At 37.3% G+C, this 24,139-nt stretch overlaps 1 protein-coding gene across 1 annotated transcript; it reads left to right on the plus strand.

The window, feature by feature from the left end:
• Window positions 1–8,835: 8,835 nt before the first annotated feature.
• LOC142529279 (uncharacterized) lies at window positions 8,836–10,482 on the plus strand. Its single transcript, XM_075634772.1, has 3 exons — window positions 8,836–9,462; window positions 9,584–9,809; window positions 9,924–10,482. The coding sequence occupies exons 1-3, from the start codon at window positions 9,244–9,246 to the stop codon at window positions 10,268–10,270; spliced, it is 792 nt and encodes a 263-aa protein (XP_075490887.1). The 5' UTR covers window positions 8,836–9,243; the 3' UTR covers window positions 10,271–10,482.
• The last annotated feature ends 13,657 nt before the right edge of the window (window positions 10,483–24,139 follow it).

A 24,139-nucleotide genomic window follows, 5' to 3' on the forward strand; every position in this document is an offset into this window, starting at 1 on the left:
AAACTTTGCTCCTCTGCTAGGCGATGTCTTATCAAGAAAATAAAAACTCAACATCTCCACCCTCTAACTCCTCTGCTAGGTGACACCTTAGCAGGAAAAATAAATTTAATTCTCCTCATCCACTCTTCTCCTCTGCTAGGCGATGCCTTAGCAGGAAAATAACATTTTTCTCCTCTCAAACTCCGCTCCTCTGCTAGGTGATGCCTTAGCGGGAAAATAAAAATTCACTACCCCCACCCTCTAGCTTCTCTGCTAAGCCGGGTCTTAGCAGGAAAATAAAATTCAACTCCTCCATCTAACTCCTCTGCTAGGTGATAACTTAGCAGGAAAATTTAAATTCAACACCTCCACCCTCTAACTCCTCTGCTAGGCCGGGCCCTAGCAGGAAAATAAAATCAACACCTCCATCCTCTAACTCCTCTGCTAGGCGATGCCTTAGCAGGAAAATAAAGTCAACACCTCCACCCTCTAACTCCTCTGCTAAGCCGGGCCTTAGTAGGAAAAATCAAACTCTCACCTCATCATCTCATAACTCCTCTGCTAAGCCGGGCCTTAGCAGGAAAATAAAATCAACACCTCCACCCTCTAACTCCTCTGCTAGGCGATGCCTTAGCAGGAAAATAAAGTCAACACCTCCACCCTCTAACTCCTCTGCTAAGCCGGGCCTTAGCAGGAAAAATCAAACTCTCACCTCATCATCTCCTAACTCCTCTGCTAAGCCGGGCCTTAGCAGGAAAATAAAATCAACACCTCCACCCTCTAACTCCTCTGCTAGGCGATGCCTTAGCAGGAAAATAAAATCAACATCTCCACCATCTAACTCCTCTGCTAAGTCGGGCCTTAGGAGGAAAAATCAAACTCTCACCTCATCATCTCCTAACTCCTCTGCTAAGCCGGGCCTTAGCAGGAAAATAGAATCAACACCTCCACCCTTTAACTCCTCTGCTAAGCCGGGCCTTAGCAGGAAAATAAAATCAACATCTCCACCATCTAACTCCTCTGCTAAGCCGGGCCTTAGCAGTTAGCAGGAAAATAGAATCAACACCTCCACCCTTTAACTCCTCTGCTAAGCCGGGCCTTAGCAGGAAAATAAAATCAACATCTCCACCATCTAACTCCTCTGCTAAGCCGGGCCTTAGCAGGAAAAATCAAACTCTCACCTCATCATCTCCTAACTCCTCTGCTAAGCCGGGCCTTAGCAGGAAAATAGAATCAACACCTCCACCCTTTAACTCCTCTGCTAAGCCGGGCCTTAGCAGGAAAATAAAATTCAACGCCCCCACCCTCTAACTCCTCTGCTAGGAGATACCTTAGCAGGAAAATAAAAATTCTTCTCTTCCACTCTGCTCCTCTCATCGCCGACTCTGCTCCTCTGCTAGGCGATGCCTTAGCAGGAAAATAAATATTCTCCACCTCAGCCTCTACTCCTAGGCGATGCCTTAGCAGGAAAAATTTAACTTTTCTCCCCCCCCACTCTTCTCCTCTACTAGGCGCAGCCTAAGCAGGTAAAATAAAATTCATATAATCCTCATAATACAAGAACAACCACGAACTTAATATAAGAACTTGGCTTTATTAAATATCAACTGATAACGTAAGACAAATTCAGGAACGAAATACATCAAAAATGAAGTAAAGATGTTCTCTAAGGTGGTAAGCGTTCCCATGCCTCTTTAGAGCCTTACCCAGCGCATTCTCCAACTTTCCTCTCAGCTCCTCTTGTACCTCCACAGGACAAAGTTACCCATTTTGAATCTTCTCCGAATGACTCTACAACTGCAAGACTGAGCTCAAGCTTCCATGCGAATGCTCGTGACTTCTCTTTTCTTCTTCCTTCACGATTCTTTCATAACAACGACGTGCAACTTTTTGGTCCCCGCATAGGACTCCAACTCCTCTTCCCACAGGAAACTTAAGATTCTGATGATAACTGGAAGCTACTGCTCTAAAATCCTTCAGGGCTGGTCGTCCTAGAATTCCACTATACGATGACTGGGTATCTACTACAGTGAAGGCTATCACCTTTGTTACCCGCCGAGGATCAGTCCCCAAGGATAGGGGAAGAACAATCTGACCCAAAGGTAAGATGACGTGTTCTGCAAACCCATACAGCGGGGTGGATACCGGCTCAAACTCAAATCCTCTCATCTTCATTTGATCCAACGTGCTCTTAAACAAGACGTTCACGGAGCTTCCATTATCAATAAATATCATTGCCATATCATAATTGGCAATGGTGGCCGTCACCACCAAGGCATCGTTATGTGGAGTCACAACGCCTCGGAGGTCTTCCGGCCCAAAGCTGATGACGGGGTCTTGTGGTAAGTCTGCACCACTATATATCTCAAAATTCTCCAACCTCCTCCCATGCGCCTTCCGCGCTCGCCCGGAATCCCCATCAGTAGCACCCCCCGAGAGCATATGAATCATTCCTCTCGTCGGGTGATTATCCTCATTCGTTCTCCTCCTCGGTTCAGCGGGCTCCCGAGGGACATCCTGACCTCGACCCTCTCTCCTCGGCTCTTCGATCCTCGGATGTATCCATGGAGGGCCTCGACCCCGCCTAGAAGACGGGCGAGATCTCAGCTCACTCCCAGACGAGGACCCTTCTTGTCTACCCCGTGGCGGAGGTCGAGCACTGCTCTCGACCCTCTGCGACTTCTCCCCCCTTTCCCTCGACTCCCTCACCTCCATCACCTTATCTCGACTCCTATTCAGAGGAACATGTGATGAGAATTGTCTTCTATCTTTGGTTCTGTCCTCATCTCTTTCCCCTGCACCCCTCTTCTTTCCACCTCTCTCGACTCCCTCCACCCTACTTCTTCCGGGCCGGTTTTCCATCCTCCTGTATCGTTGAGCATCCTCCAGGTTGACATATTTCTCAGCTCGAGCCAACAAATCATCATAGCTCGACGGAGGCTTCTTGACCAACGACTTAAAAAACTCTCCTCCCCTTAGTCCTTGTGTAAAGGCACTTATCATGATGTCAGGGGTAGCCGATGGTATTTCTAGTGCTGCAGTGTTGAAGCGCTGGACAAACTCCCGCAACGTTTCAGCCTCTTGCTGTTTCATCACAAACAAACTCAAATAGTTCTTTTGATGCCTCTTGCTGCTGGCAAATCGGTGCAAGAAGGCTGCAGAGAAATCCTCGAACGATTGTATGGAGTTGGGCTGCAGGGTATTAAACCATTGCTGGGCTGACCTCACCAACGTGCCCAGAAACACCCTGCACCTGACTCCGTCCGAATATTGGTGTAACAGAGCCGCATTCTCAAATCTCCCCAAGTGTTCCTCAGGGTCTGTATGTCCGTCATACTCTCCAACGTTTGATTGTCGGAAATTCGGAGGAAGCCCTTCCTCCAAGATGGCTAGTGAAAAAGGGCTTCCTCTCTTGGGTACCGGCGCCCTGCTTCCCACCTGCTCCCTCAACCTCCTTATCTCTTTCCACATCTCTCCCATCTCACTAATCTCCCCACTCTGGAGGGGTTGCGTCTCTTCAACCCTGCTATGATGGACCTCAACATTTTCCTCCCGCTCCTGATGGGCGGCTTGTTCCTCTACAAACATAGACTCTTGATTCCTCTTCATGGCCTCATCCACTGTTCGGGTGATAAATTGGCCCAGCTGTTCCAGGGTCAAGTTTCCCACATTCTCATTGGGACGGGTTTGCTCGGCCCTCGTCTCGTGGATGGGCTGCTCAGTTCTGGCCTCTTGACGAGGTTGTTCTTGTCTCGTCTCAAGATGCGGTTGTTCCTGTCCCGCCTCAGCGCGAGATGATTCGGGTCCCCTCCGAGGACGCGATGATGCTGAGGTGGCTCTTCCACTCCCTCTCCTCCCTACCATCTCTACGTCTTAACTCAAAAGTTCCCACAGACGGCGCCAAGTGATACTCACGGGAAATTTAGGGTCCGATCCACGCAAGCGTCACTAATCCAGACACGGGCTCCAAAATTACCCTGGGCCTGAAATCACAAATAAGACCGTTAGGAGGGGGCCAGGAGGGTATCCTGGCGTAGCCCCTCCGACACTCAAGTCAGAGACTGAGGATATATGGGGGAGCAGCTAAGGGCGCTGCTGAAAATAATATAGTGAATCCATAACTGAACAATCAAACCTGGTATTTATAGGAAGATACCTGGGCCCTTGATGGGCTTGTCTTCTATGTGGGCTAGGGATGGCCCAAGGGTAGTGGGCTCATCCATGTCTTCCATCTGGGCTAGGCCCATCCATGGGGTATCAACTTTAAAATCAAACATTGTGAAACAAACTCAATTATTCATTTTTTAAGGTTACGGGCTTTTCATTTAAAATAAAAAACTGGATAGCTCAATTACATTGTTTAGGTTTTTTCTTTAATATTATTCAGGTAATTTGATATTTGGTATATTTTTTCAATGTTTTTCTAGTTTTTATTTGAATGTATTAAGTTGGAAATATTAGCATTTATTTAATTCAATCGTGCACTTATTGCGCTTTGTTGGTGTCATTTTAAGTGTTGGTGTCACTTTTATTCTTGCTTTTTTTTTTTCATTTATCCCTTGTTAGATTAAATATCCTTCATTTGTTATTATACGTAACATCGAGTTGTTTTTCGAGCTGGATGTCCAAAATTCAAACCGGCTGGCTTCTTTCTCAAGATCCTATCTGAACTGCGTGCCAATCCAGCTAGACATTTTACTATCAAGTCTTACGACCGTTGTAAATTCCGAGATGTTCTCAAGATTAAAGATAAGATGCCTCTGACTGGTGTTCTCGTATTCCAAGACAGATCCAAACTACTAGGCGGACGTTTCAGATATTTATTGAACAATCATGCCCAATATCTGAGAATATCATAAGATCGAGAATATCTCATAATAAGATAAAGATTCACTGTAGTCTTTCTCTCTTATGAGAACAACTTTACATAACTGCTATTTATCATAATTGGAATAATGTCAATGTGCATTAATTGAGGTATACTAGGAAGAGAAAGAAGACCGGAAACAAGTTGCTTTTTGCATCAGAAAAAGCCAAAGTCGAGCGTTGCAAGAATCTTAATGATGCGACCACTGATGGTTAAGGTCCAAGGTCCTTTAGAGTAGGCGGAGAGACCAATCACAAGAGGATGACTAAAGAGATTCAAGGAGGCACTACATGGAATCACGAGCAATCGAGAAGGGCCTACAAGCGAGGTGCAAAGTGCTGAAAGGTTCGTGATTCATGGGAGTCAGTTTGGGAGTCATAGGAACATTATTCAAGTGATAAATGATGAGGAGTCCAGAAGCCTTGGCGCCCGAGCGACCAAATCTTATCGCTCGAGCGCCAAAAATCCAGAACGCTCGGCGTCGAGCGGTCAAATCTTACTGCTCAAGCGTGCCAAGCTGCGGGAAAATCCTAGTTTCCTAGTTTAGAGTCCAAGTTGTTTAGGTAAATAAATTTCAAATTCTTTCTTATTTTCTTAAAATATATTGACGAAATTTTGAACATTTTTAAAGACATTATTGAAGATTGAATTACCTTGTTCTTGAGTTTTCTCTCAAACAACAACAAGCTTTTTGCTTTATATCATAAATCAAACTTATCAAAGTTTATGCTTTGTGGCGTTTATCGATCGTTCTTACATGGATTGTCAAAGGCGAGTTCTTCGAAGGTTCATTCGAGTGTTGTTGCGTGTTTTCTTAATTGCTCGCAAGCACACGATGTCAAGTTATAGTAAAATGTATTTTTGAGTACAAGTGTCGATCCCACGAGGATTATGTATATAAATGTATATTAGTGCTTCTGATTAAAATAGTCTCGACTTTATTTAGAAAAATGAATTAAAAGATTTGGTTGCAAGAATAACTAAATTGAAAATGGATTTAAATATAGCACCAAATTGTAACAAATAATAATGGAATAAAAGATCTAGAGGTCCGATTTCACGCAACTATCCACCATGTGTAATTTCTTGTAGCTATGTTATAAAAATCCTTCTTATTCATTAGCCAAGAATCCTATAATTATCTACTCCCTCTCCCGAATGTTAAGTAGATATTAGTTATCTAAAAATGGATTGCAATATTCCCATCAACTGTCTACAAATAAATAACACATCAAGCACTAAATTCTCTATGGGCTTCGATAGCATTATAGGCCCTCCCGAACTCTATAAATACCATTGATGTACTTTTTCTATTTCTTGTTTATAATTTCCTCTTGCGAGTGATAAATTGTAAACATATAAATCATTCAAATTATGGCCATTAAATTGAAAGCATTAAGATTAGAACAATACAAATGAGCAATATGAAGAACTTAAATAGCTTAGTTCATAGATTCTAACACATGGTTTCTAGTTTTGTTTCATCTTTCCTCTAGAAATAAAAATTAATTCATAATAACACAAGAAAAACAACAAAACATTGTTCTAAAACAAGACATATCAAATGAAAAATAAAAGAAAGAAGAACTTACAACAAGAGTTTGAAGTGCTGATTCCGTCCCCGGAGTTGTGCAAAAGATTTCCCAAAAACTTGATGAACTTGAGTCTTCAATCTTCTAGCAGCAGCCTCTACTCTTCCCTTGGCTCCCCAATACCGTAGATAGTAAGTAAATGATGTATTTTATAGTCCCAGACAAGCCTCAATCCGCAGTACACCAAAATCTTGGACTTCCATGCGCAGCACACCAAAATACAGATTTTTCGGATTCTGTCGTGCAAGGACCGCAGGTGAGGTTAAGAAGTCATCGCGGGTGCCGTGCTTCTACTGGTGTGTGAGCGCAGGTGCGGTGCGTTTTTCAGTGCGGGTGCAGTGCTTCACCGCGGGTGCGGTGCTTTTCTTACCGCAGGTGCGCTAAAGCTTCTGTATTTTTGATCTTTTGCACTTTCCAATTCGACATTTTATTATTCCAAACTCTCATCCTAAGCTTCCAAACTACAACAACAAATTGCATAAAACCTGCTCAAGAATCACAAAATTCCAAGTTAAATACAAGTAATAAAAGTGCAATAAATTGCACTTATCAAGTGTCGGTTGTTTTCTTGTGATTATTTGTTGCTAAGCTTTTCATAGTTTAGAGGTGAATAACACGCAATACTTGATTCAAAAGATCGGGATATCACAACACGGATCCTCATTCGTTATTGAATTGAGGGCACGATTTCAAATAATCATGTTTGCCTTTCTTTCATACGAGGATTCATATCACTTAATTTTGAAAGAAGTTTTACTTTCAATAGAGATTGCTCCCTTTCATTTGAAGGTTAGAACCAAGTTACGAACAAACTCTTAAGCATTCTTTATCGCCAGAACTCAAACAAGCTTACATGTCAATCTTCAGTTAGGCATCTGATAAGCCCTAAACTGAAGTGCTTGTTATAAGTTGTTGTAAAACTAAAGTTTTCTAGTGAATTCTTTCCTAAATAGAAGAATAAGAGATTAAGAAGGATTCAATATCCGAAATTTCATAAAAATATATGTGTTATTTTTACTAGCTCAACTTGTTCATTTTGAAATTAATTGAACATAATTATTCGCTAGATCCAGTCGATCTTGTTCGTACTTTGAAAAGAACTTTTCAAGTGTCATCTACATGTAGCTTGTCGAGAGAAAGGGTGTTGATAGCTAATAACTATTAAGGCCAACTCGAGAACATTTCAAGTTTTTGAAAAAAATTTAAAGTGTCTATTAATCCTCTCTAAACACATTCCCTTTCCTACACTCCTAAATCTAATTTTCTAGAAAAATAATTGAATGAAATATTTGTATAGGTGTGGAATGTATACTTGATTGTAAGGATATGATGTCCAATATATAATGTGATGTTCTTTAATTTGAAATAATTATATTACCTCACAATTTTTACTAGATCACAGTTTTTAGTTTATGTAATATAATTATTATTTGAAATGTGTTCAATATGTAGACCGAATTTAAGAGATTATTTATAATCAATTACAATGATATGATTCCTAATTATTTTGGTTTTTTTTCTTGAAAATGAAAAATTACTACTAATTACAGATTTAGTTTCTACAGTGTAATGATTATCTAAAATATGTCGAATGTTTAAATTGAATTTCACAAAGTAAGTATATGTACTCCATTATCGCAATTGGATTCCCAATTTTAGTGATTTTTTATGTATGGTTTACGATTTTTTTATTTAATAAGGCCCAGTTTGGTAAGTATTATTAAGGTTGGATTATTTAGTAATCTTTTGTTTGCTTTCATTTTTTAATTTGACATTGACTATTTGTTAGACAACTTTTACTGTTTGAGTTGGAGAATAAATCTATGCATTGAAGAAGGATAATATTTATCCTGCTACACTCAGAAAGATTAATGACCAAAATACCCCTGATTGTGAATTAAAAAATTGCAAGTGGGTCTTGTACCGCCATTGTCCTTATTTCTTCAGAAGAAACGACCGCTGCACAATAGCTTCGAAATTGAAAGTGGTCAACCGTAGATCCTCATTTCTAAGAAAGATCCGAATAAATCTGAAGCTTATTCGAAGGAAAAATTTCAGAAAAATAGTTTTTAAGCTATGTGTGATTATTGATGTTGCATCTCATGCATAAAGTCTTTCAGAGTAGATAAATGTGAGGAAAACTATCCAGTGATGATAAATTTGTGTTTCTTTTTTCGATTTTTGGTACAAATGTGTTTTACAAACGGAATATTGTTTTGCTGTCGTTTGTTTGGTCTGTTCTGTTACTGTACATTTTTTTTTGGCGTGAATCCTGAAAAATTTTGCTCATGTGACATTGTAGGAGATATTCGTTGTCAATTTGTCTTTGGCTATTCTACAACACAAACTCTTTTTGTAACTTGTAGAATTTTTTTGTAATGCTACATATTAAACTGATATACAAGAGTTACAACTTTATTAACTATGCTTGTGAGATTAGGTATTTTATGTATTTTCTTGTTCTAAATTTTATTACATTTGGTAAGTAAGTGTGCAAAATGGACCGTAGACGTGATAACACTAGAATTTTCCTGCTGCTACACCAAATGATTGTACGTATAATTTTTATGGTATGTCTTTTAATACGACATCGCACGAGATGTATCGCCGAACGACGTCGTCAAGCACGTAGAACGTCAGCTTCGTACATCATGACGGAAAGAATCACTGCACAAATGAACCATTTGAGAAGAATTATTGAAACCAGAGATGTTCAATGTGTGGTTAATTTGAGGATGAATAGAAATTCTATTGCACAACTATGTTACTTGCTAACCCACATCGGCGGGTTGGACCATTCTAGATATGTTAGGACTGAAGAAAAAGTCGCAATGTTTTTGTCTATTTTGGCGCATCATAAAAAAAAACCGACTCATTGGTCATGATTATCTACGAACTGGTCAAACAATCAGCACCCATTTCCATGAAGTGTTGGGGTCAGTATTGAAGTTACATACTATACTGCTTGTGAAGCCTTCCCCAGTCGATGAAACCTGCACCGACGAGACGTGGAAATGGCTCAAGGTAATATGAACATTTTTTGAATACTACTTATTACAAATTCCATTTATAATGTTGTCCGTACAATACCTTATAGTAGTCATCCTGATACCTGTTTATCCTATTTATGTAACTTATTTTTTAGGGTTGTATTGGTGCGTTGGATGGTACATATATAAATGTTCATGTGCCTGTATTAGAGAAGGGAAAGTACAGAACCAGAAAAGGAACCATTGCCGTGAATGTTTTGGGAGTGTGCAACCGAGATATGAACTTTATTTATGCCCTCTGTGGGTGGGAAGGATCGGCAGCGGATGCCCGAGTTCTTCGTGATGCATTATCACGTGATGACGGACTTAAAGTTGAAAGAGGTTAAAATATTGTTTCATATTGTCATGTTATTTCACCATACTTTTTTTTGGATTCCTTATTCATTATTGTTTTAAATGGAAATTTATTAACAAAATATAAGATTTCAATGGTAGGTTGTTACTATTTGTGCGACAACGGATATGCAAACGTCCATGGATTCTTAACTCCATATAGAAGAGTACCATACCATAGGGATGCTTGGGGCAATCGCAAAAATGCTTCACAGAATTATAAAGCACTCTTCAAATGGAGACACAACAAAGCTAGGAATGTGATTGAAAGAGCTTTTGGCTTGCTTAAGAAAAGACGGGTTATTCTTCGAAGTCCTTCTTTCTACCCACTTAAAACTCCGAAAAGAATCATAATGGCTTGGATTTTGTTACACAACTTCATTCGAGCTCAAATGCTGGATAATCTTGTTGACGAGATTGAAGACGAGACATTAAGCCCAATGCCATAGAATGAGAATTATTTTATTGATGATTTTAATTCCTCCGATGCATGGGATATGTGGAGAGATAACTTTGCAATGTCGATGTACCACAACTGAGAAAAGTGTTATATGTTATTGTATCTGGATTGCAAACTTGTTTTTCTTTGCTAGTTACGTACTACTGATGTTTGTGAAAACAATTGTTTTGTGAATTATGTATTGGATTATTTGTTGTTTTTGAAATTATGTTCTCAAATTTGTTTATCCCTTTTCAAATATAATGTTGCATCTCCCATTCTAACTTCTCACGTTAATGTGTAACAGGTTAACATAGTATAAACATTCGAAGAAATGGATAGCACAAGTGTGACTTCGAAAGGTAAAAAAACAGATAAGTTGCGACGTAGTTGGACGCCCCTGAGGAAAAGGTTCTAATTGTGGCATTGAAAGATATAATAAGCAAAAGATATAAAACGGAGAACGGATTCCGTAATGGGTATTTACCTTTATTGGAATCTGCAATGAGGAATGCATTCAAAGATTCAGATTTACGTGGGCATCCCCACATAACTTCCAAAATACACATATGGAAGAAACATTATGGATGTCTGACATCAATGCTAGCAAAAAGTGGGATTGGTTGGAATGACACATAAAACATGATTGACGCTACAAATGAGGCATGGGACGCGATACTCAAGGTCATAAAGTTAATTTACATTTTTAAATTTCATGTTTCAAATGTATATGTTATTACGATGAAGATATTTCAGGTCGACAATAGTGTTCGAGTATTGTGATACAAGCGGTGGACACACTATAAAGATCGGGGCAAAATCTTTGGCTATAATTGGGCAACAGGTGATCAAGTGGAGACTTTTTCAGCTGTTGTTCATGATGTCTTAAATATGACTGAGCATGAACCCATTGACATGGAATTTGGCATGGATGACTTTTACCGGCCACTGGAAGGAGATGGTGAATCAATGTCTGTAGCTCCGACTCTCCCCTCAAACCCAACTGGAGTTTCAAAGGTGAGGTCAAAGAAACACAAGCAATTAGACGAAGTTGACAACCAAATTGTTGCTGCAATCAATAATTTAGCTGATATCACGAAGGAAACAATGTCAAACCTCATCAAAGAAATGACATATGATTCGAAAATTGAAAATGCTATGGATAGTGTGTTGGCCACATTAGGAACCATTCCGGAATTAACTTCAGACGAAAAAGTGCGTGTGGCGGAGCTACTGGTGGATAACCCCAACAAACTAGCTTTGTTCTTGCGGCTTGATCGTGAAGGAAAGATCATCTTAATCAAATGACTACTTAAACCATAACCTCACATGGTATAGGGTACTATATTTTGGCACATTATTAAGGTTTGTGACTTTTTAGTAATGGCTCGGAGTCTTTTGTTTGTGGATCTTGCCACTTTTTTACAATGATGTACATGGAACTATATTTTGACACATTATTATAATACCACTGTTTAAAGTTGAGATAATGGACATACATAGGATTTGAGGATATAACTTGTGTGTGGATCTTGCCACTGTAATGCCCAATTTCGTTTGAAACAATCGTTATTCGAGTGTATAGGATTTCAGGATATAACATTATAAATATGGGAAGCTGAATACAAAAGAGTTGACATTTGATTATATTTTCATCTAGTTCAAACTTAAATTCGGTTGATTCATGTCAAATGTAATTGGGGACGATGGAAAATAACACATTTGACATTGTGTAGTTTGGGTTCTGGGACGGTTCACGTCGATGGACTAACCAAAGTATGCCATTTGTTTTTAGCAACAACGACGAATAAAACAATTTTGTCATCATACAATAACAACAACAGATGATATTTTTTACAGCATTATATTACAGCATAGTGGTGTCACATTAACTCAACACTCTAACTAAGAAAGAAAGAGCATGGTTGAAATCAACGTACAAGTTGCTTGGAGTTGGAATACTCATTAGCCAAAACATAATTTAGTCATTAGTTAAACACCCACAATTACCATATCATACTTATCCAAGTTGCTATAACATCCAAAACAAAAGTTCGTACGAACACCACAACGACATACGTATTGCAAACCAGACACCACTTACGACCGACCGACTAAAACTAAATAACGATGCATACACGAGATAGTCCAGTTGTGAAGAGCAAAAGGGTGGAATACTTATGATATATGTCACGCCCCGAGACCGGGGTTAGTTGACACCGGCATTGTTTTACAACCACACAATTGAAAACAACAAGCCTCGTAGTACAATATAAACCAAAAACCAGTTTATTACTCATAATCAATCAAAAGATTGTCTTTACAACGTAGATTCTTAAAATGATAAAAATAATATGCGGAAGCTTTTACAACTTACTAAGCCAAAACTAAAATAAACTTCTTGAATCATCTTATTATCAGCCCCAAAACTGGTCTTGCTCATCCTCTTCGATTTTTTTTTCTGATTTATCTGGGGAGAGTAGAGTAAGGGGTGAGTATTTTGGGAAATACTCAGCAAATGGGGGCCGTTCGAGCACAATATAACAACATGGATAATTTCGAAAATCACATGACTTGCACTTACATAACATCATTCATATCACATGCATAACATTTACCAGCACTGAGATTCATCCACTTTCTATGGTTTACTGATATCAGTCCCTAATTTTTACTCCTCTAAGGGGGCGAGGCCGTATAGCGGTTATGTCCCCCCACCGCGTAAGGGTACGTCATGGTTGGGATTCCCACCCATATACAGTCGAATCCTCACAGTGCCCAAAACCGTATGACAACCAACACAAGAACGGAGTAGAAGAAGAACGTACTCGACCGTATTTTCAAAAAACGAAATAAATATGCATAAACGAAAGTTTAATCTTTAAAACAAGCCCACTTACCTTAGACTGGAAGAAAACGTGAAGAACTCTGACACTATAGAAGAATCATTCAAACAACCCCTCGAAAACGCAGCAGCACATCTACCGAAAAATCAGCCGTCTTGAAAAATTCACTGCGCCTTATTTCACCGTTGGATCGGACTTAAAATTTTACAGTACGTTCACAAGTACGTTAAATATATTATGAACGGTGGAGATCGGGTTTAGAAGTCGTTTAGGTCTGTTCATACAGAAAAACCGTAGGTATGCTGAATTCCCGCCTAAAATCTGAGCAGTTTTCTTTCAAATGCTATAGACAAAAAATTAACCGTTGGATTTTGCTGAAATTTGGATATGTTATGCGAAACATACCGAAGCATATTCTGAACGGTGGAGATCAGATTCCAAGTACCCGAGTGAGAGAAACGAATTTCTGAACTTGAACAGAATTTTGATGACTCGTGCAGAGTTTTAGGAGCAAAATTTCGAAAATTTGGGGAGGAACTTAAAAAATTCATGTAAATTCTGAATGAGAGGGTCCTCCTATTTTATAAGGGTGATGTAAAAATCCTACCATAATTCGATTGATATTTCTTCCATAATTTCGAGATAATTATTCCATAATTATCGAGATATTCATTCCTTAAATATTAGGATGCTACCTTGTTGAGAAAATCTACCTTGTGCGTAATATTTTCTTCCAAATTTAGTAGATGTCCAGCCTTAATTTATCGTGTATCTTGCACCGGATTTCGATTTCCATGTATTATTTATATTTTCGAATTTATTATAACTCGAAAATAAATTCTTATACATGTCTATATTTAATTAATTACGTGTCCAAAAATTTGGGTTCTCACATCCCTCCCTCCTTATTGGAAGTTTCGTCCTCGAAACATGAGTCGGCTTGACCTTGGAAAAGGTAGGGGTATTGCTTGCACATTTTCTCTTCAAACTCCGAAGTAGTTTTCTCGTTCTGTATGTTTGACCATTGCACCTTGACATAGGGAATGATACATCATCTCGGTACTTGGTCTTTTTATCCACAATATAAATAGAGACATCTTCATATTTCAGCTCTTTCCCCATGTTACCTTTGATCATGAGCGGTTCAAGTTCCATAACATGGCCTGGGCTCGAGGTGTATTTCCTTAGTTTGGACTTCTGAAATATATTATGGATTCTAGACATATCTGATGGCAATGCTATTCTGTAAGACAACGTGCCAATCTATCCAGAATTTTGAACGGTCCTACGTATCGAGGATTCACTTTTACAGCTTTACTAAATCTAAGGATTCCTTGTATTGATGAGACCTTTAAATAAGCCTTTTCACTCACTATGAATTCCACTTGTCTTCTTTTAAGATCAGACTAACTCTTTTGCTGGTCCTATGCAGCCTTGAGTATATATTTGATAATGGCCAATTTTTCCATTGTCGCTTGGAATAGTTCTGGCATGTCATGGATGTCTCCTTTATTTTGTCCCAGTACAGTGGTGATCGACACTTCCGTCCGTAAAGGCTTCAAATGGAGTCATCCCAATATTGACGTGATAATTGTTATTGTAGGCGAATTCTATCAGGGGTATATGTTCACTTCAATTACTACTGAAGTCTATGACACATGCCCTTATCAAACCTTCTAGGATTTGAATCATTCTCTCTGTTTGACCATCATTTTAAGGGCGATAAGCCATATTAAGAGTGACTTTTGTTCTCATGGCTTCTTGAAAGCTCTACCACAAACGTGACACAAATCTTGGATATCTATCCGACATTATGATTGTTGGCACTCCATGTAGCCACATAATGTTATCCAAGTATAGAGTAGTCAACTTGTCAATATTATAATTCCTTCGAACAAGTGGAAAGTACGTAGATTTTGTGAGTCTATCTACGATTATCCATATCACGTCTTGACTCTGTATTGACTTTGAAAATTCTACTACGAAATCCATGGAAATATGTTTTCATTTTCATTCTGGAATTCTAACTGTTGCAGTAATTCTCCATGTCGCTGATGATCGACTTTCACTTGTTGGCATACTTGTCACTTAAATATAAACTCGGCGACATCTATTTTTATTCTGTTTTGCCAGAAATTTTTTTTTTTCAAATCTCTATACATCTTTGTACTGATGGTATAGATCTGGAATGTTGACTTATGCGCCTCTAACATCACTTCTTATCGAATATTGTCGATGTCTGGCTCACACAATCGTCCTCTCATCCCCAAGATTATGTCTGGGCCCATTTGAAAATCTGACGACTTTATTTCCTTGGCTTGTTCTTTGAACTTCTCTAGTGTCATGTCTCGACTCTGATTTAGCTTGACTGCTTCTAGAAGACATGATTGCACAGAGAGTGATGTTAGGGTTATCTTACCCATGTTTGATTCAAAGTATTGGCTACCTTATTTGCCTTATTGGCGTGGTAGCTTATTGTCAAGTCACATTCTTTGAGTAACTTTATCCATCGTCCTTGTCCCATTTTTAATTTTTTTTGAATGAACAAATATTCGAGACTTTGTGGCCAGTGAGTGAATACTTCACACTTGGCATCGTAGAGATAGTGTCTCCAAATTTTCAAAGCAAAATCACTGCTGCCAACTAGAGATCGTGAGTAGGGTAGTTTTGCTCATGCGGCTTTAGTTGACTAGCCTGTCTTTCATGAGTACGCCTCTGAGATCTTCCTTTGATACTGCGCTGTAGATGGTAAAATCCTTGTCCTCAGTAGATAATACCAACATTGGTGTAGATGCTAGCTTCTCCTTTAATGTTTGAAAGCTCTTTCACATCTTTATCTTCAGTTGAATTCATAGTTCTTTTGTGCGAGTCTCATTGGTGATACGACTACTGAAGAGAAGACCTCGACAAATTTCAGCTAATAGCCTAGTAATCCAAAGAAGCTTCTAATTTTGGTTACATTCTTATGTTTCGGATAATCTAGAATTGCCTCTACTTTCTTAGTTCCACTAATGACCTTATTTTGAATGCTGACATTGGGGTGTCTTCTGCTCTGACCTTTAGCTGATTATAGCTTGACCTCAGGTCGAGTTTGGAGAAGACTGTAGCTCATTTAAGTTGATCGAAAAGACCGTCTATTATTGGAAGAATATATTTATCTTGATTGTGATCTTATAGAGTTCTCTATAATCTATACCCAATCTCATACTTTAATAATGCTTCTTTACAAATAGGACCGGGGCTCCCCAAAGAGATGCATTTGGCCTAATCCATTTTTTTTTGTCTAACAACTATTGGAGTTATTATTTTAGCTTCTTGAGTTCATCTGGAGCCATTCGGTACAGTTTATTGGAGATTAATGCATCACTGGTACTAAATTTATCTCGAACTCTACTTCTTAGTCCAAGAACATTCCAAGAAGCCTTTCTGGAAAAACGTCTGAAAATTTTCGTATTACTTGAATATCTTCCAATTTTAGCTTATCTCCTTCTTGCACTTTGTTCACCATTGCTAGGTAAACTTCTTCTCCCGATATTATGGCTTTCTAATTCTGGGTAACAGAAAAAATGCATTTTTGTTCCTTGGCATCGCCATGGTATCTGATTTCTTCTTGGTTTGGGTTCAGAGTTTGACATTTTTACTCTGGCCGTCTACTATCGCACGGCTCTTAGCTAATCATTTCATCCTTAGGATGGCGTCGAAATCTACCGAAGTGAGTTGAATTAAGTCGGCACTGAATATATGCGAATTGATATTAATTTTATCTTATCTTGAAATTACCCCAATTATTATCTCAAAACTTAAAACTCATATAGAATATTGAAACTTAACTCAGTATTGATCTATAGCTTATTGACTTAAATCCCGAAAATTATAACCTAGTCGTTTCCTCAAATAATTATTCTTTTACTAAATCTTACTTTCATCAAGATCACGAGCCTATCACGCTCTAAAACAAAGGAGTTCATTGAATGTCATTCTCTTTGAATCATTCTTAGTACCATAAAAGTCAAAAATTATTGTTCTATACTTTCCTTGATACCCATCATCAATATCTCATAACTTAGTTTTTTTTTTTTTACATAAGGTCGTAGCCTATTTGTTATCCCAAAATAATATAAATTCCATAACCTGATGATATTTTCTCACAAGATATTCCAATGTTCTACATATTTAAAGTTAGCGCTTAATATTCTTAATAACCCAAACATATTGCTCACACAATTAACTATCGACACAAAATCAACTTCTATAGTACAGTACCCAAAATTTATGATATAATACTTATATCAACTTTTCTCATATTAGTTTTCATAAATAACTTATCATCCTCGAGTCAATTTTTTTTCCTTAAATCAGAAGCTTAAGTCAACTTATCTCTGATAGATATATTCCCAAAATAAATACAAATAATAATTGTCGTCATAATAAAATTTCAAAAAAATCGACAAGTAGTTCAAGAAACATGTTGAACGAGATTTTCGAAAAAGTTTCCAAAAGTAGAAAGTTTGGACATTGACCCATGGATAGAAAGAATACGTCGAGAGGATTGTAGAACAGTCGACGGAATTTAATTCTGAGTTTCCTATGAGAAGTTAGGAATTCTACGAAACTTTCCTAAAATAGCAAAAAACGCGATTTCGGAGTTCTAAACGAAAGATTTTCTTGTTTTCGGACCACGCCTCACATCAAAGTTGTGAATAATACTTGTTGGGAGTTTCGAAAGGGACTGCATCAGCCTTTTGCCATACCTGACAAATTTTTCTTCCCAACTGGATTATGAACCTGGCGGCTCTGATACCACTTAAATGTCACGCCCCGAGACTGGGGTTAGTTGACATCGGCGTTGTTTTACAACCACACAATTGAAAACAACAAGCCTCGTAGTACAATATAAACCAAAAACCAGTTTATTACTCATAATCAATCAAAAGATTGTCTTTACAACATAGATTCTTAAAATGATAAAAATAATATGCGGAAGCTTTTACAACTTACTAAGCCAAAGCTAAAATAAACTTCTTGAATCATCTTATTATCAGCCCCAAAACTGGTCTTGCTCATCCTCTTCGATTTTCTTTTCTGATTTATCTGGGGAGAGTAGAGTAAGGGATGAGTATTTTGGGAAATACTCAGCAAATGAGGGCCGTTCGAGCACAATATAACAACATGGATAATTTCGAAAATATCATGACTTGCACTTACATAACATCATTCATATCACATGCATAACATTTACCAGCACTGAGATTCATCCACTTTCTATGGTTTACTGATATCAGTCCCTAATTTTTACTCCTCTAAGGGGGCGAGGCCGTATAGCGGTTATGTCCCCCCACCGCGTAAGGGTACGTCATGGTTGGGATTCCCACCCATATACAGTCGAATCCTCACAGTGCCCAAAACCGTATGACAACCAACACAAGAACGGAGTAGAAGAAGAACGTACTCGACCGTATTTTCAAAAAACGAAATAAATATGCATAAACGAAAGTTTAATCTTTAAAACAAGCCCACTTACCTTAGACTGGAAGAAAACGTGAAGAACTCTGACACTATAGAAGAATCATTCAAACAACCCCTCGAAAACGCAGCAGCACATCTACCGAAAAATCAGCCGTCTTGAAAAATTCACTGCGCCTTATTTCACCGTTGGATCGGACTTAAAATTTTACAGTACGTTCACAAGTACGTTAATATATTATGAACGGTGGAGATCGGGTTTAGAAGTCGTTTAGGTCTGTTCATACAGAAAAACCGTAGGTATGCTGAATTCCCGCCTAAAATCTGAGCAGTTTTCTTTCAAATGCTATAGACGAAAAATTAACCGTTGGATTTTGCTGAAATTTGGATATGTTATGCGAAACATACCGAAGCATATTCTGAACGGTGGAGATCAGATTCCAAGTACCCGAGTGAGAGAAACGAATTTCTGAACTTGAACAGAATTTTGATGACTCGTGCAGAGTTTTAGGAGCAAAATTTCGAAAATTTGGGGAGGAACTTAAAAAATTCATGTAAATTCTGAATGAGAGGGTCCTCCTATTTTATAAGGGTGATGTAAAAATCCTACCATAATTCGATTGATATTTCTTCCATAATTTCGAGATAATTATTCCATAATTATCGAGATATTCATTCCTTAAATATTAGGATGCTACCTTGTTGAGAAAATCTACCTTGTGCGTAATATTTTCTTCCAAATTTAGTAGATGTCCAGCCTTAATTTATCGTGTATCTTGCACCGAATTTCGATTTTCATGTATTATTTATATTTTCGAATTTATTATAACTCGAAAATAAATTCTTATACATGTCTATATTTAATTAATTACGTGTCCAAAAATTTGGGTTCTCACAATATACTTGTACGAAGTTTCATGGGGAGTGCGCTGACTCATCCGAGCTACTAATTAGTGCATATCCATGTTTTCCATGCGGACGTAAAGTTTTCTTGGAGGGGCGACCACTGGAATGAATGTTGGAACGTTTGTTGCATGCTTTGAAAGCTAGAATTTTAGTTTTGTAGCAGTCATCCACTAACTTCTTGCAGGGATGGTTGTTGGTAGTGCATATTTTTGGGAAATCCGAAACTTTGATTGAAGCACGCTCCACTTCCTTGCGCACAGCAGTGTCTGGTCCTTCTCCAGTCACTTCTTCATCATCCGAGATGATAATCACATCCACTTTGGACTTGCTAGTTACACTTACTTCAGAAGATGATTTGTATGTAACAGACATATTGGGGGACTGCAGAAAAAACACAAGATGATCAACTAAATTGAGCTTCTATACGAAATGTCACAGATGAATGTGGCCTACTTTAAGTAACACAAACACATTAAACATAGTTTACCAATCCAAGAGTAAATGCTTGTCATTCAAAAGAGATAGATGATCATTTTGATTTGAAATCACACCATATGTCAACATCTATGCTCATAATGATTTTTGGTAGTGATCAAGTGTACACAGTGTTCTCTGCAATTAATATGTGCAGGTAGATTTGATGCATGCTTGTTAACATAACGCACATATTCAACTACTACAAAATATTGAATATACAAGCAGTAATATTAATGACAACTTTATAGAAAATATCAATAATTCCTAAGACCATTTACTAATAACATAATACATAAAAGCAATAAAATATTTTTTTGTACCATTTACAATAACCACTATGAATAATTATGTAAAATATATCCTTAGTTGACCAAAATCAAATGTAGATTCAAAATAAATCATATGAATGCTTACCTAATATAAGAATGTTTAAAATTTAGACTCTTCACCTAATCACCATTGACGAGGAAAAGCTGTAGCATTTGCAAGAAATGCACAAAGGTGTAAAATGGAACAACAGTATAATCATATTTGCAAGAAAATTACTTACATATGCTTTTGTTGTATATATGAGTGAGATAATATAGATGCTCATATTATAAAACAAAGAACTCAAGAAAAAGTAAGAGTCAGAACTTACACACAACATATATGTCTCATATGTCAAAAGCTATGGAATTACATGTCTTAGACTTCGACAAAACAATTTCAAGCCACCAAAATAATATATACAAATAATGCAATATATCAGAATTTGAAGAGAAGGACTATAATGAGGAGGAAAAGAACGCAGATCAACGCGCATATGAACCCAAAACAACAACAAACATGATCACGTGAATAAGGTGTGCTCTTCATGCCATGATTTGGTGACTCATATCTTGTACGTGAGATTCCACGGTCCATTTCAGAATATTGCTTGCTGGCATGTGGATGAGCTTCTTTCCAAGGACGAGCATGTGGCCCTGAGGATGAGTTCATTGACTCCTTCTTACAAAAGGTTTGGGTACTAGTATGACATGAATGATCTTCAAAATTATTTGACTTATGTTCATATTTATACGACCGTTCCTCGGTGGGTGTTACATTCCTTCCATGTTACTCAAGATACCAAGAGAAACTGTTCCGATGTTTGAGTCCTGCGGGACAAATATAGTAATAATGACCAGGACGAGTAGAGTAATCCCCAGCTTTCCGTAATATCATTATCCCGTTGCCACAATCGCACTGTGGTGGTGTCTTGAGTTCCATGATACCTATAAATCGGTACCTAAAATTTTAAACATTCGTATACAGATTAACAAATTCTACTTAAATTGGATGATTTATTCACTGTTACGTATATGTACATCTTTGGTGTAAATTATGTTTCAAGAAAATATTGGATTCGTGAACATAGTAGGAACAAATTTCAAATTCGAAACACAATCTTTTATGTATTTTCATAATAGCATTGGAATAAAAAAATCGATGCGTGAAACATGACTAAGAAGAGAAATTAACGGGAAACAAAACTAAAAAAAGTAAATCAACATAAACATAAAAAAAATAACTACGCGTTCAAAGCACCAAAGATTTTCAATTTGGTTTCAGTGAAACTCGGAATTAATAGATTACTCGGATAAGAATTTTGGAAATTACTCACAAAAACTTTTACTCGCAGATAGATCTTGCTTTCTTCCACTGGTTCGAACGACTTTTGTAGATATAATTTCTGAGCTCACCTGTAAAAAAAATTTATCAAAACAACATGTTCATGCTTTATGTTGCATCTTCGGTTCAGAATAACACGGATCTCACCTCGTCTTTCGATCTTCACGGACGAAGAAAATGGAGAGGGTTTCCAATTCGCGTCTCAATTTTTTGGCAAACAGGCAGTAGGTTTGGGGAGAAGTAAACATTATGGGAAATAAATTAAATAAAAGATTAAAGGTTATTTTGATATCTATCCTATCAAACATTTATCAATCAAATTATTAATCATTCAATTATCACATCCTAAAAACCAAGCGAACCCTAATGGTGTTAGGATAGGGTTTATAGTTTACAAGAGGATGAATAAACTCTTGAAATTATTTTGAAATATTTGTGGTTGAGATTTAACGATAAAAGTCATTTTCTCAACCAGATATATACAATTGGACCATTTAAAAGTGATTTTCAAAGTGTGAAAAGTTTGGTTGGATCTGGATAATAATATAATCAAGTGACTAAGTGTTTAACAATGTAAACGAAAAGAAATAAATGTGATAAAATAAGCAACATATGAAATTTTATGAAAGTCCGAAGCCTTAATCGTTCTACGTTTTTTTTTTCCACTTAGGAAAGAATTCACTAGAAGACTTTGGGTTTACACAGCTAGTACAAACTCACTTCAATTTAGGACTTTAACTCTTGACTAAATTGAAATTCCTAATACAACACAAACAAAATACAACAATTATAAAATATGTGAATCCTCATATTCAATAGTTCAACAACTCTCGATAGTTAATAAAAAACGACATGAGAAGTTGTGAGAAACCTGGTTGAGCTTTTTGATTATCTGTAATAAACTTGAAGGCAAAGGCTAGTGGACAGTTTGAGAATATGTCAAATAAGTGTACTCGAAGATCCTGAGAATTGAGAGCTTGTAGATGTTGCACTATTTGCAACGGCAAGTGTATGATTTCAAGTTTTAGTACTCGGTAGAGCACATATATCGTTTCCCACAGGAGATGCATTTAATAATAATTAATTACCACAATTAAAATAATCAAACTTTATTTAGATAATTAGATCAAATTTTGGATTATCAGTTATAACCTAAAATATATCTAGCTCACAGAACGATTTGAAATCACTGAGATAAAGAGATTAGAGATGCGATTTCACTTGATCCTCACTATATTTAATTATCATTGACATCTATATTTACAATTTCCATCCATTTACTACCTAACAAATCTCAACTATTCCTACTCTAGGAGTTAATTATCCAAAGTCGATTTTTAATATACCTATTAAAAATCAAAAAATAAATAATTTCGATAGCGCAACAATTTTTTTAATAGGTTAATTGGGGTTATAGGCCCCCCGAACTCTATAAAAACCGAAGATATATTTTTATACGGTTTCATTCAAAATTTCCTCTCTCGAGTGATGTATATCGAATAATTATGATACTCCAATTATTTATCAAGTAATTGAACGTAATAAGATCCGAAAATATAAATAACCGAGAAAAAATCCGAATATGTAAATCAACAATTCAACAACATAGATCTAACCAAGCTACGTCGTCCTCTAGATTTAATAAATTAGTTAATGAATGAAAACAATAAAATAAACTCATGTTTTTTCAACATCATAATTGGACTAGAAAATAATAAGAAGAGAATCAAATCAGATTTGCGTAGTTGCGCTCTTCGTCTTCATTCTCGCACCTTTTCTCTGTATTCTCTGTCTTTTTTCCTACGTCTGCGGCTCCCTTTCTCCTGTGACTAGGGTTTTTAATCTTTATAAGTGCATGAATGGTTGCAAAAATCCCAAAGAAAAAGCTCGTCAAATTTCGTTTTAGGCCCTACACGATCGTGCACAAGCTTGACGCATGCTTGATTCCTGCAATGGACATAAAAAACTGCAAAAACACGTAAATCCGCTCGATATTCGCACATTTCATATCAATTCCTTGGGTATTTAAGTACAAAACTTACACTTATCAAATCCTCCAAAACTTAAAGTTTTCTAGTTCGAGCAAATTATAAAAATTACATTTAATGTTCTAGGAATATAACAAAACTCAAGCCGGTGAAGAAAGTAATCATCCTGGACTAAATTATCACATGTCTAAGGTTTTCAAGTTCGCATGCATGCACCATTACTTAGCAGTTCACATGTGTGTGCGCATTGCAATATCATCTACTCAACCCAACATAATGATAGATTTAAGCTTCTCGTTTACCTCATAAGAACATAGAATTTTAACCTCAAGTTTCAAAATGTCATCCAGGAAATAATTATCTACGCACACAGATCATCGGACTTTTGGTTAAACATTTGTGTTCGAAAGATATTAAAGAGAATCATACCAAAGGTTTAACATGATGTCATGAGAGGTATATGTAAATGGTCAAATTTTCATATTCGTTGACAGTGCTTTGAAGTGTCTATAGGCTTAACTTTAACGACTCTTCTCCACTAGTATA

This window comes from Primulina tabacum, chromosome 16, assembly GCF_025594145.1.
Source record: "Primulina tabacum isolate GXHZ01 chromosome 16, ASM2559414v2, whole genome shotgun sequence".
NCBI classification, from domain to species: domain Eukaryota; kingdom Viridiplantae; phylum Streptophyta; class Magnoliopsida; order Lamiales; family Gesneriaceae; genus Primulina; species Primulina tabacum.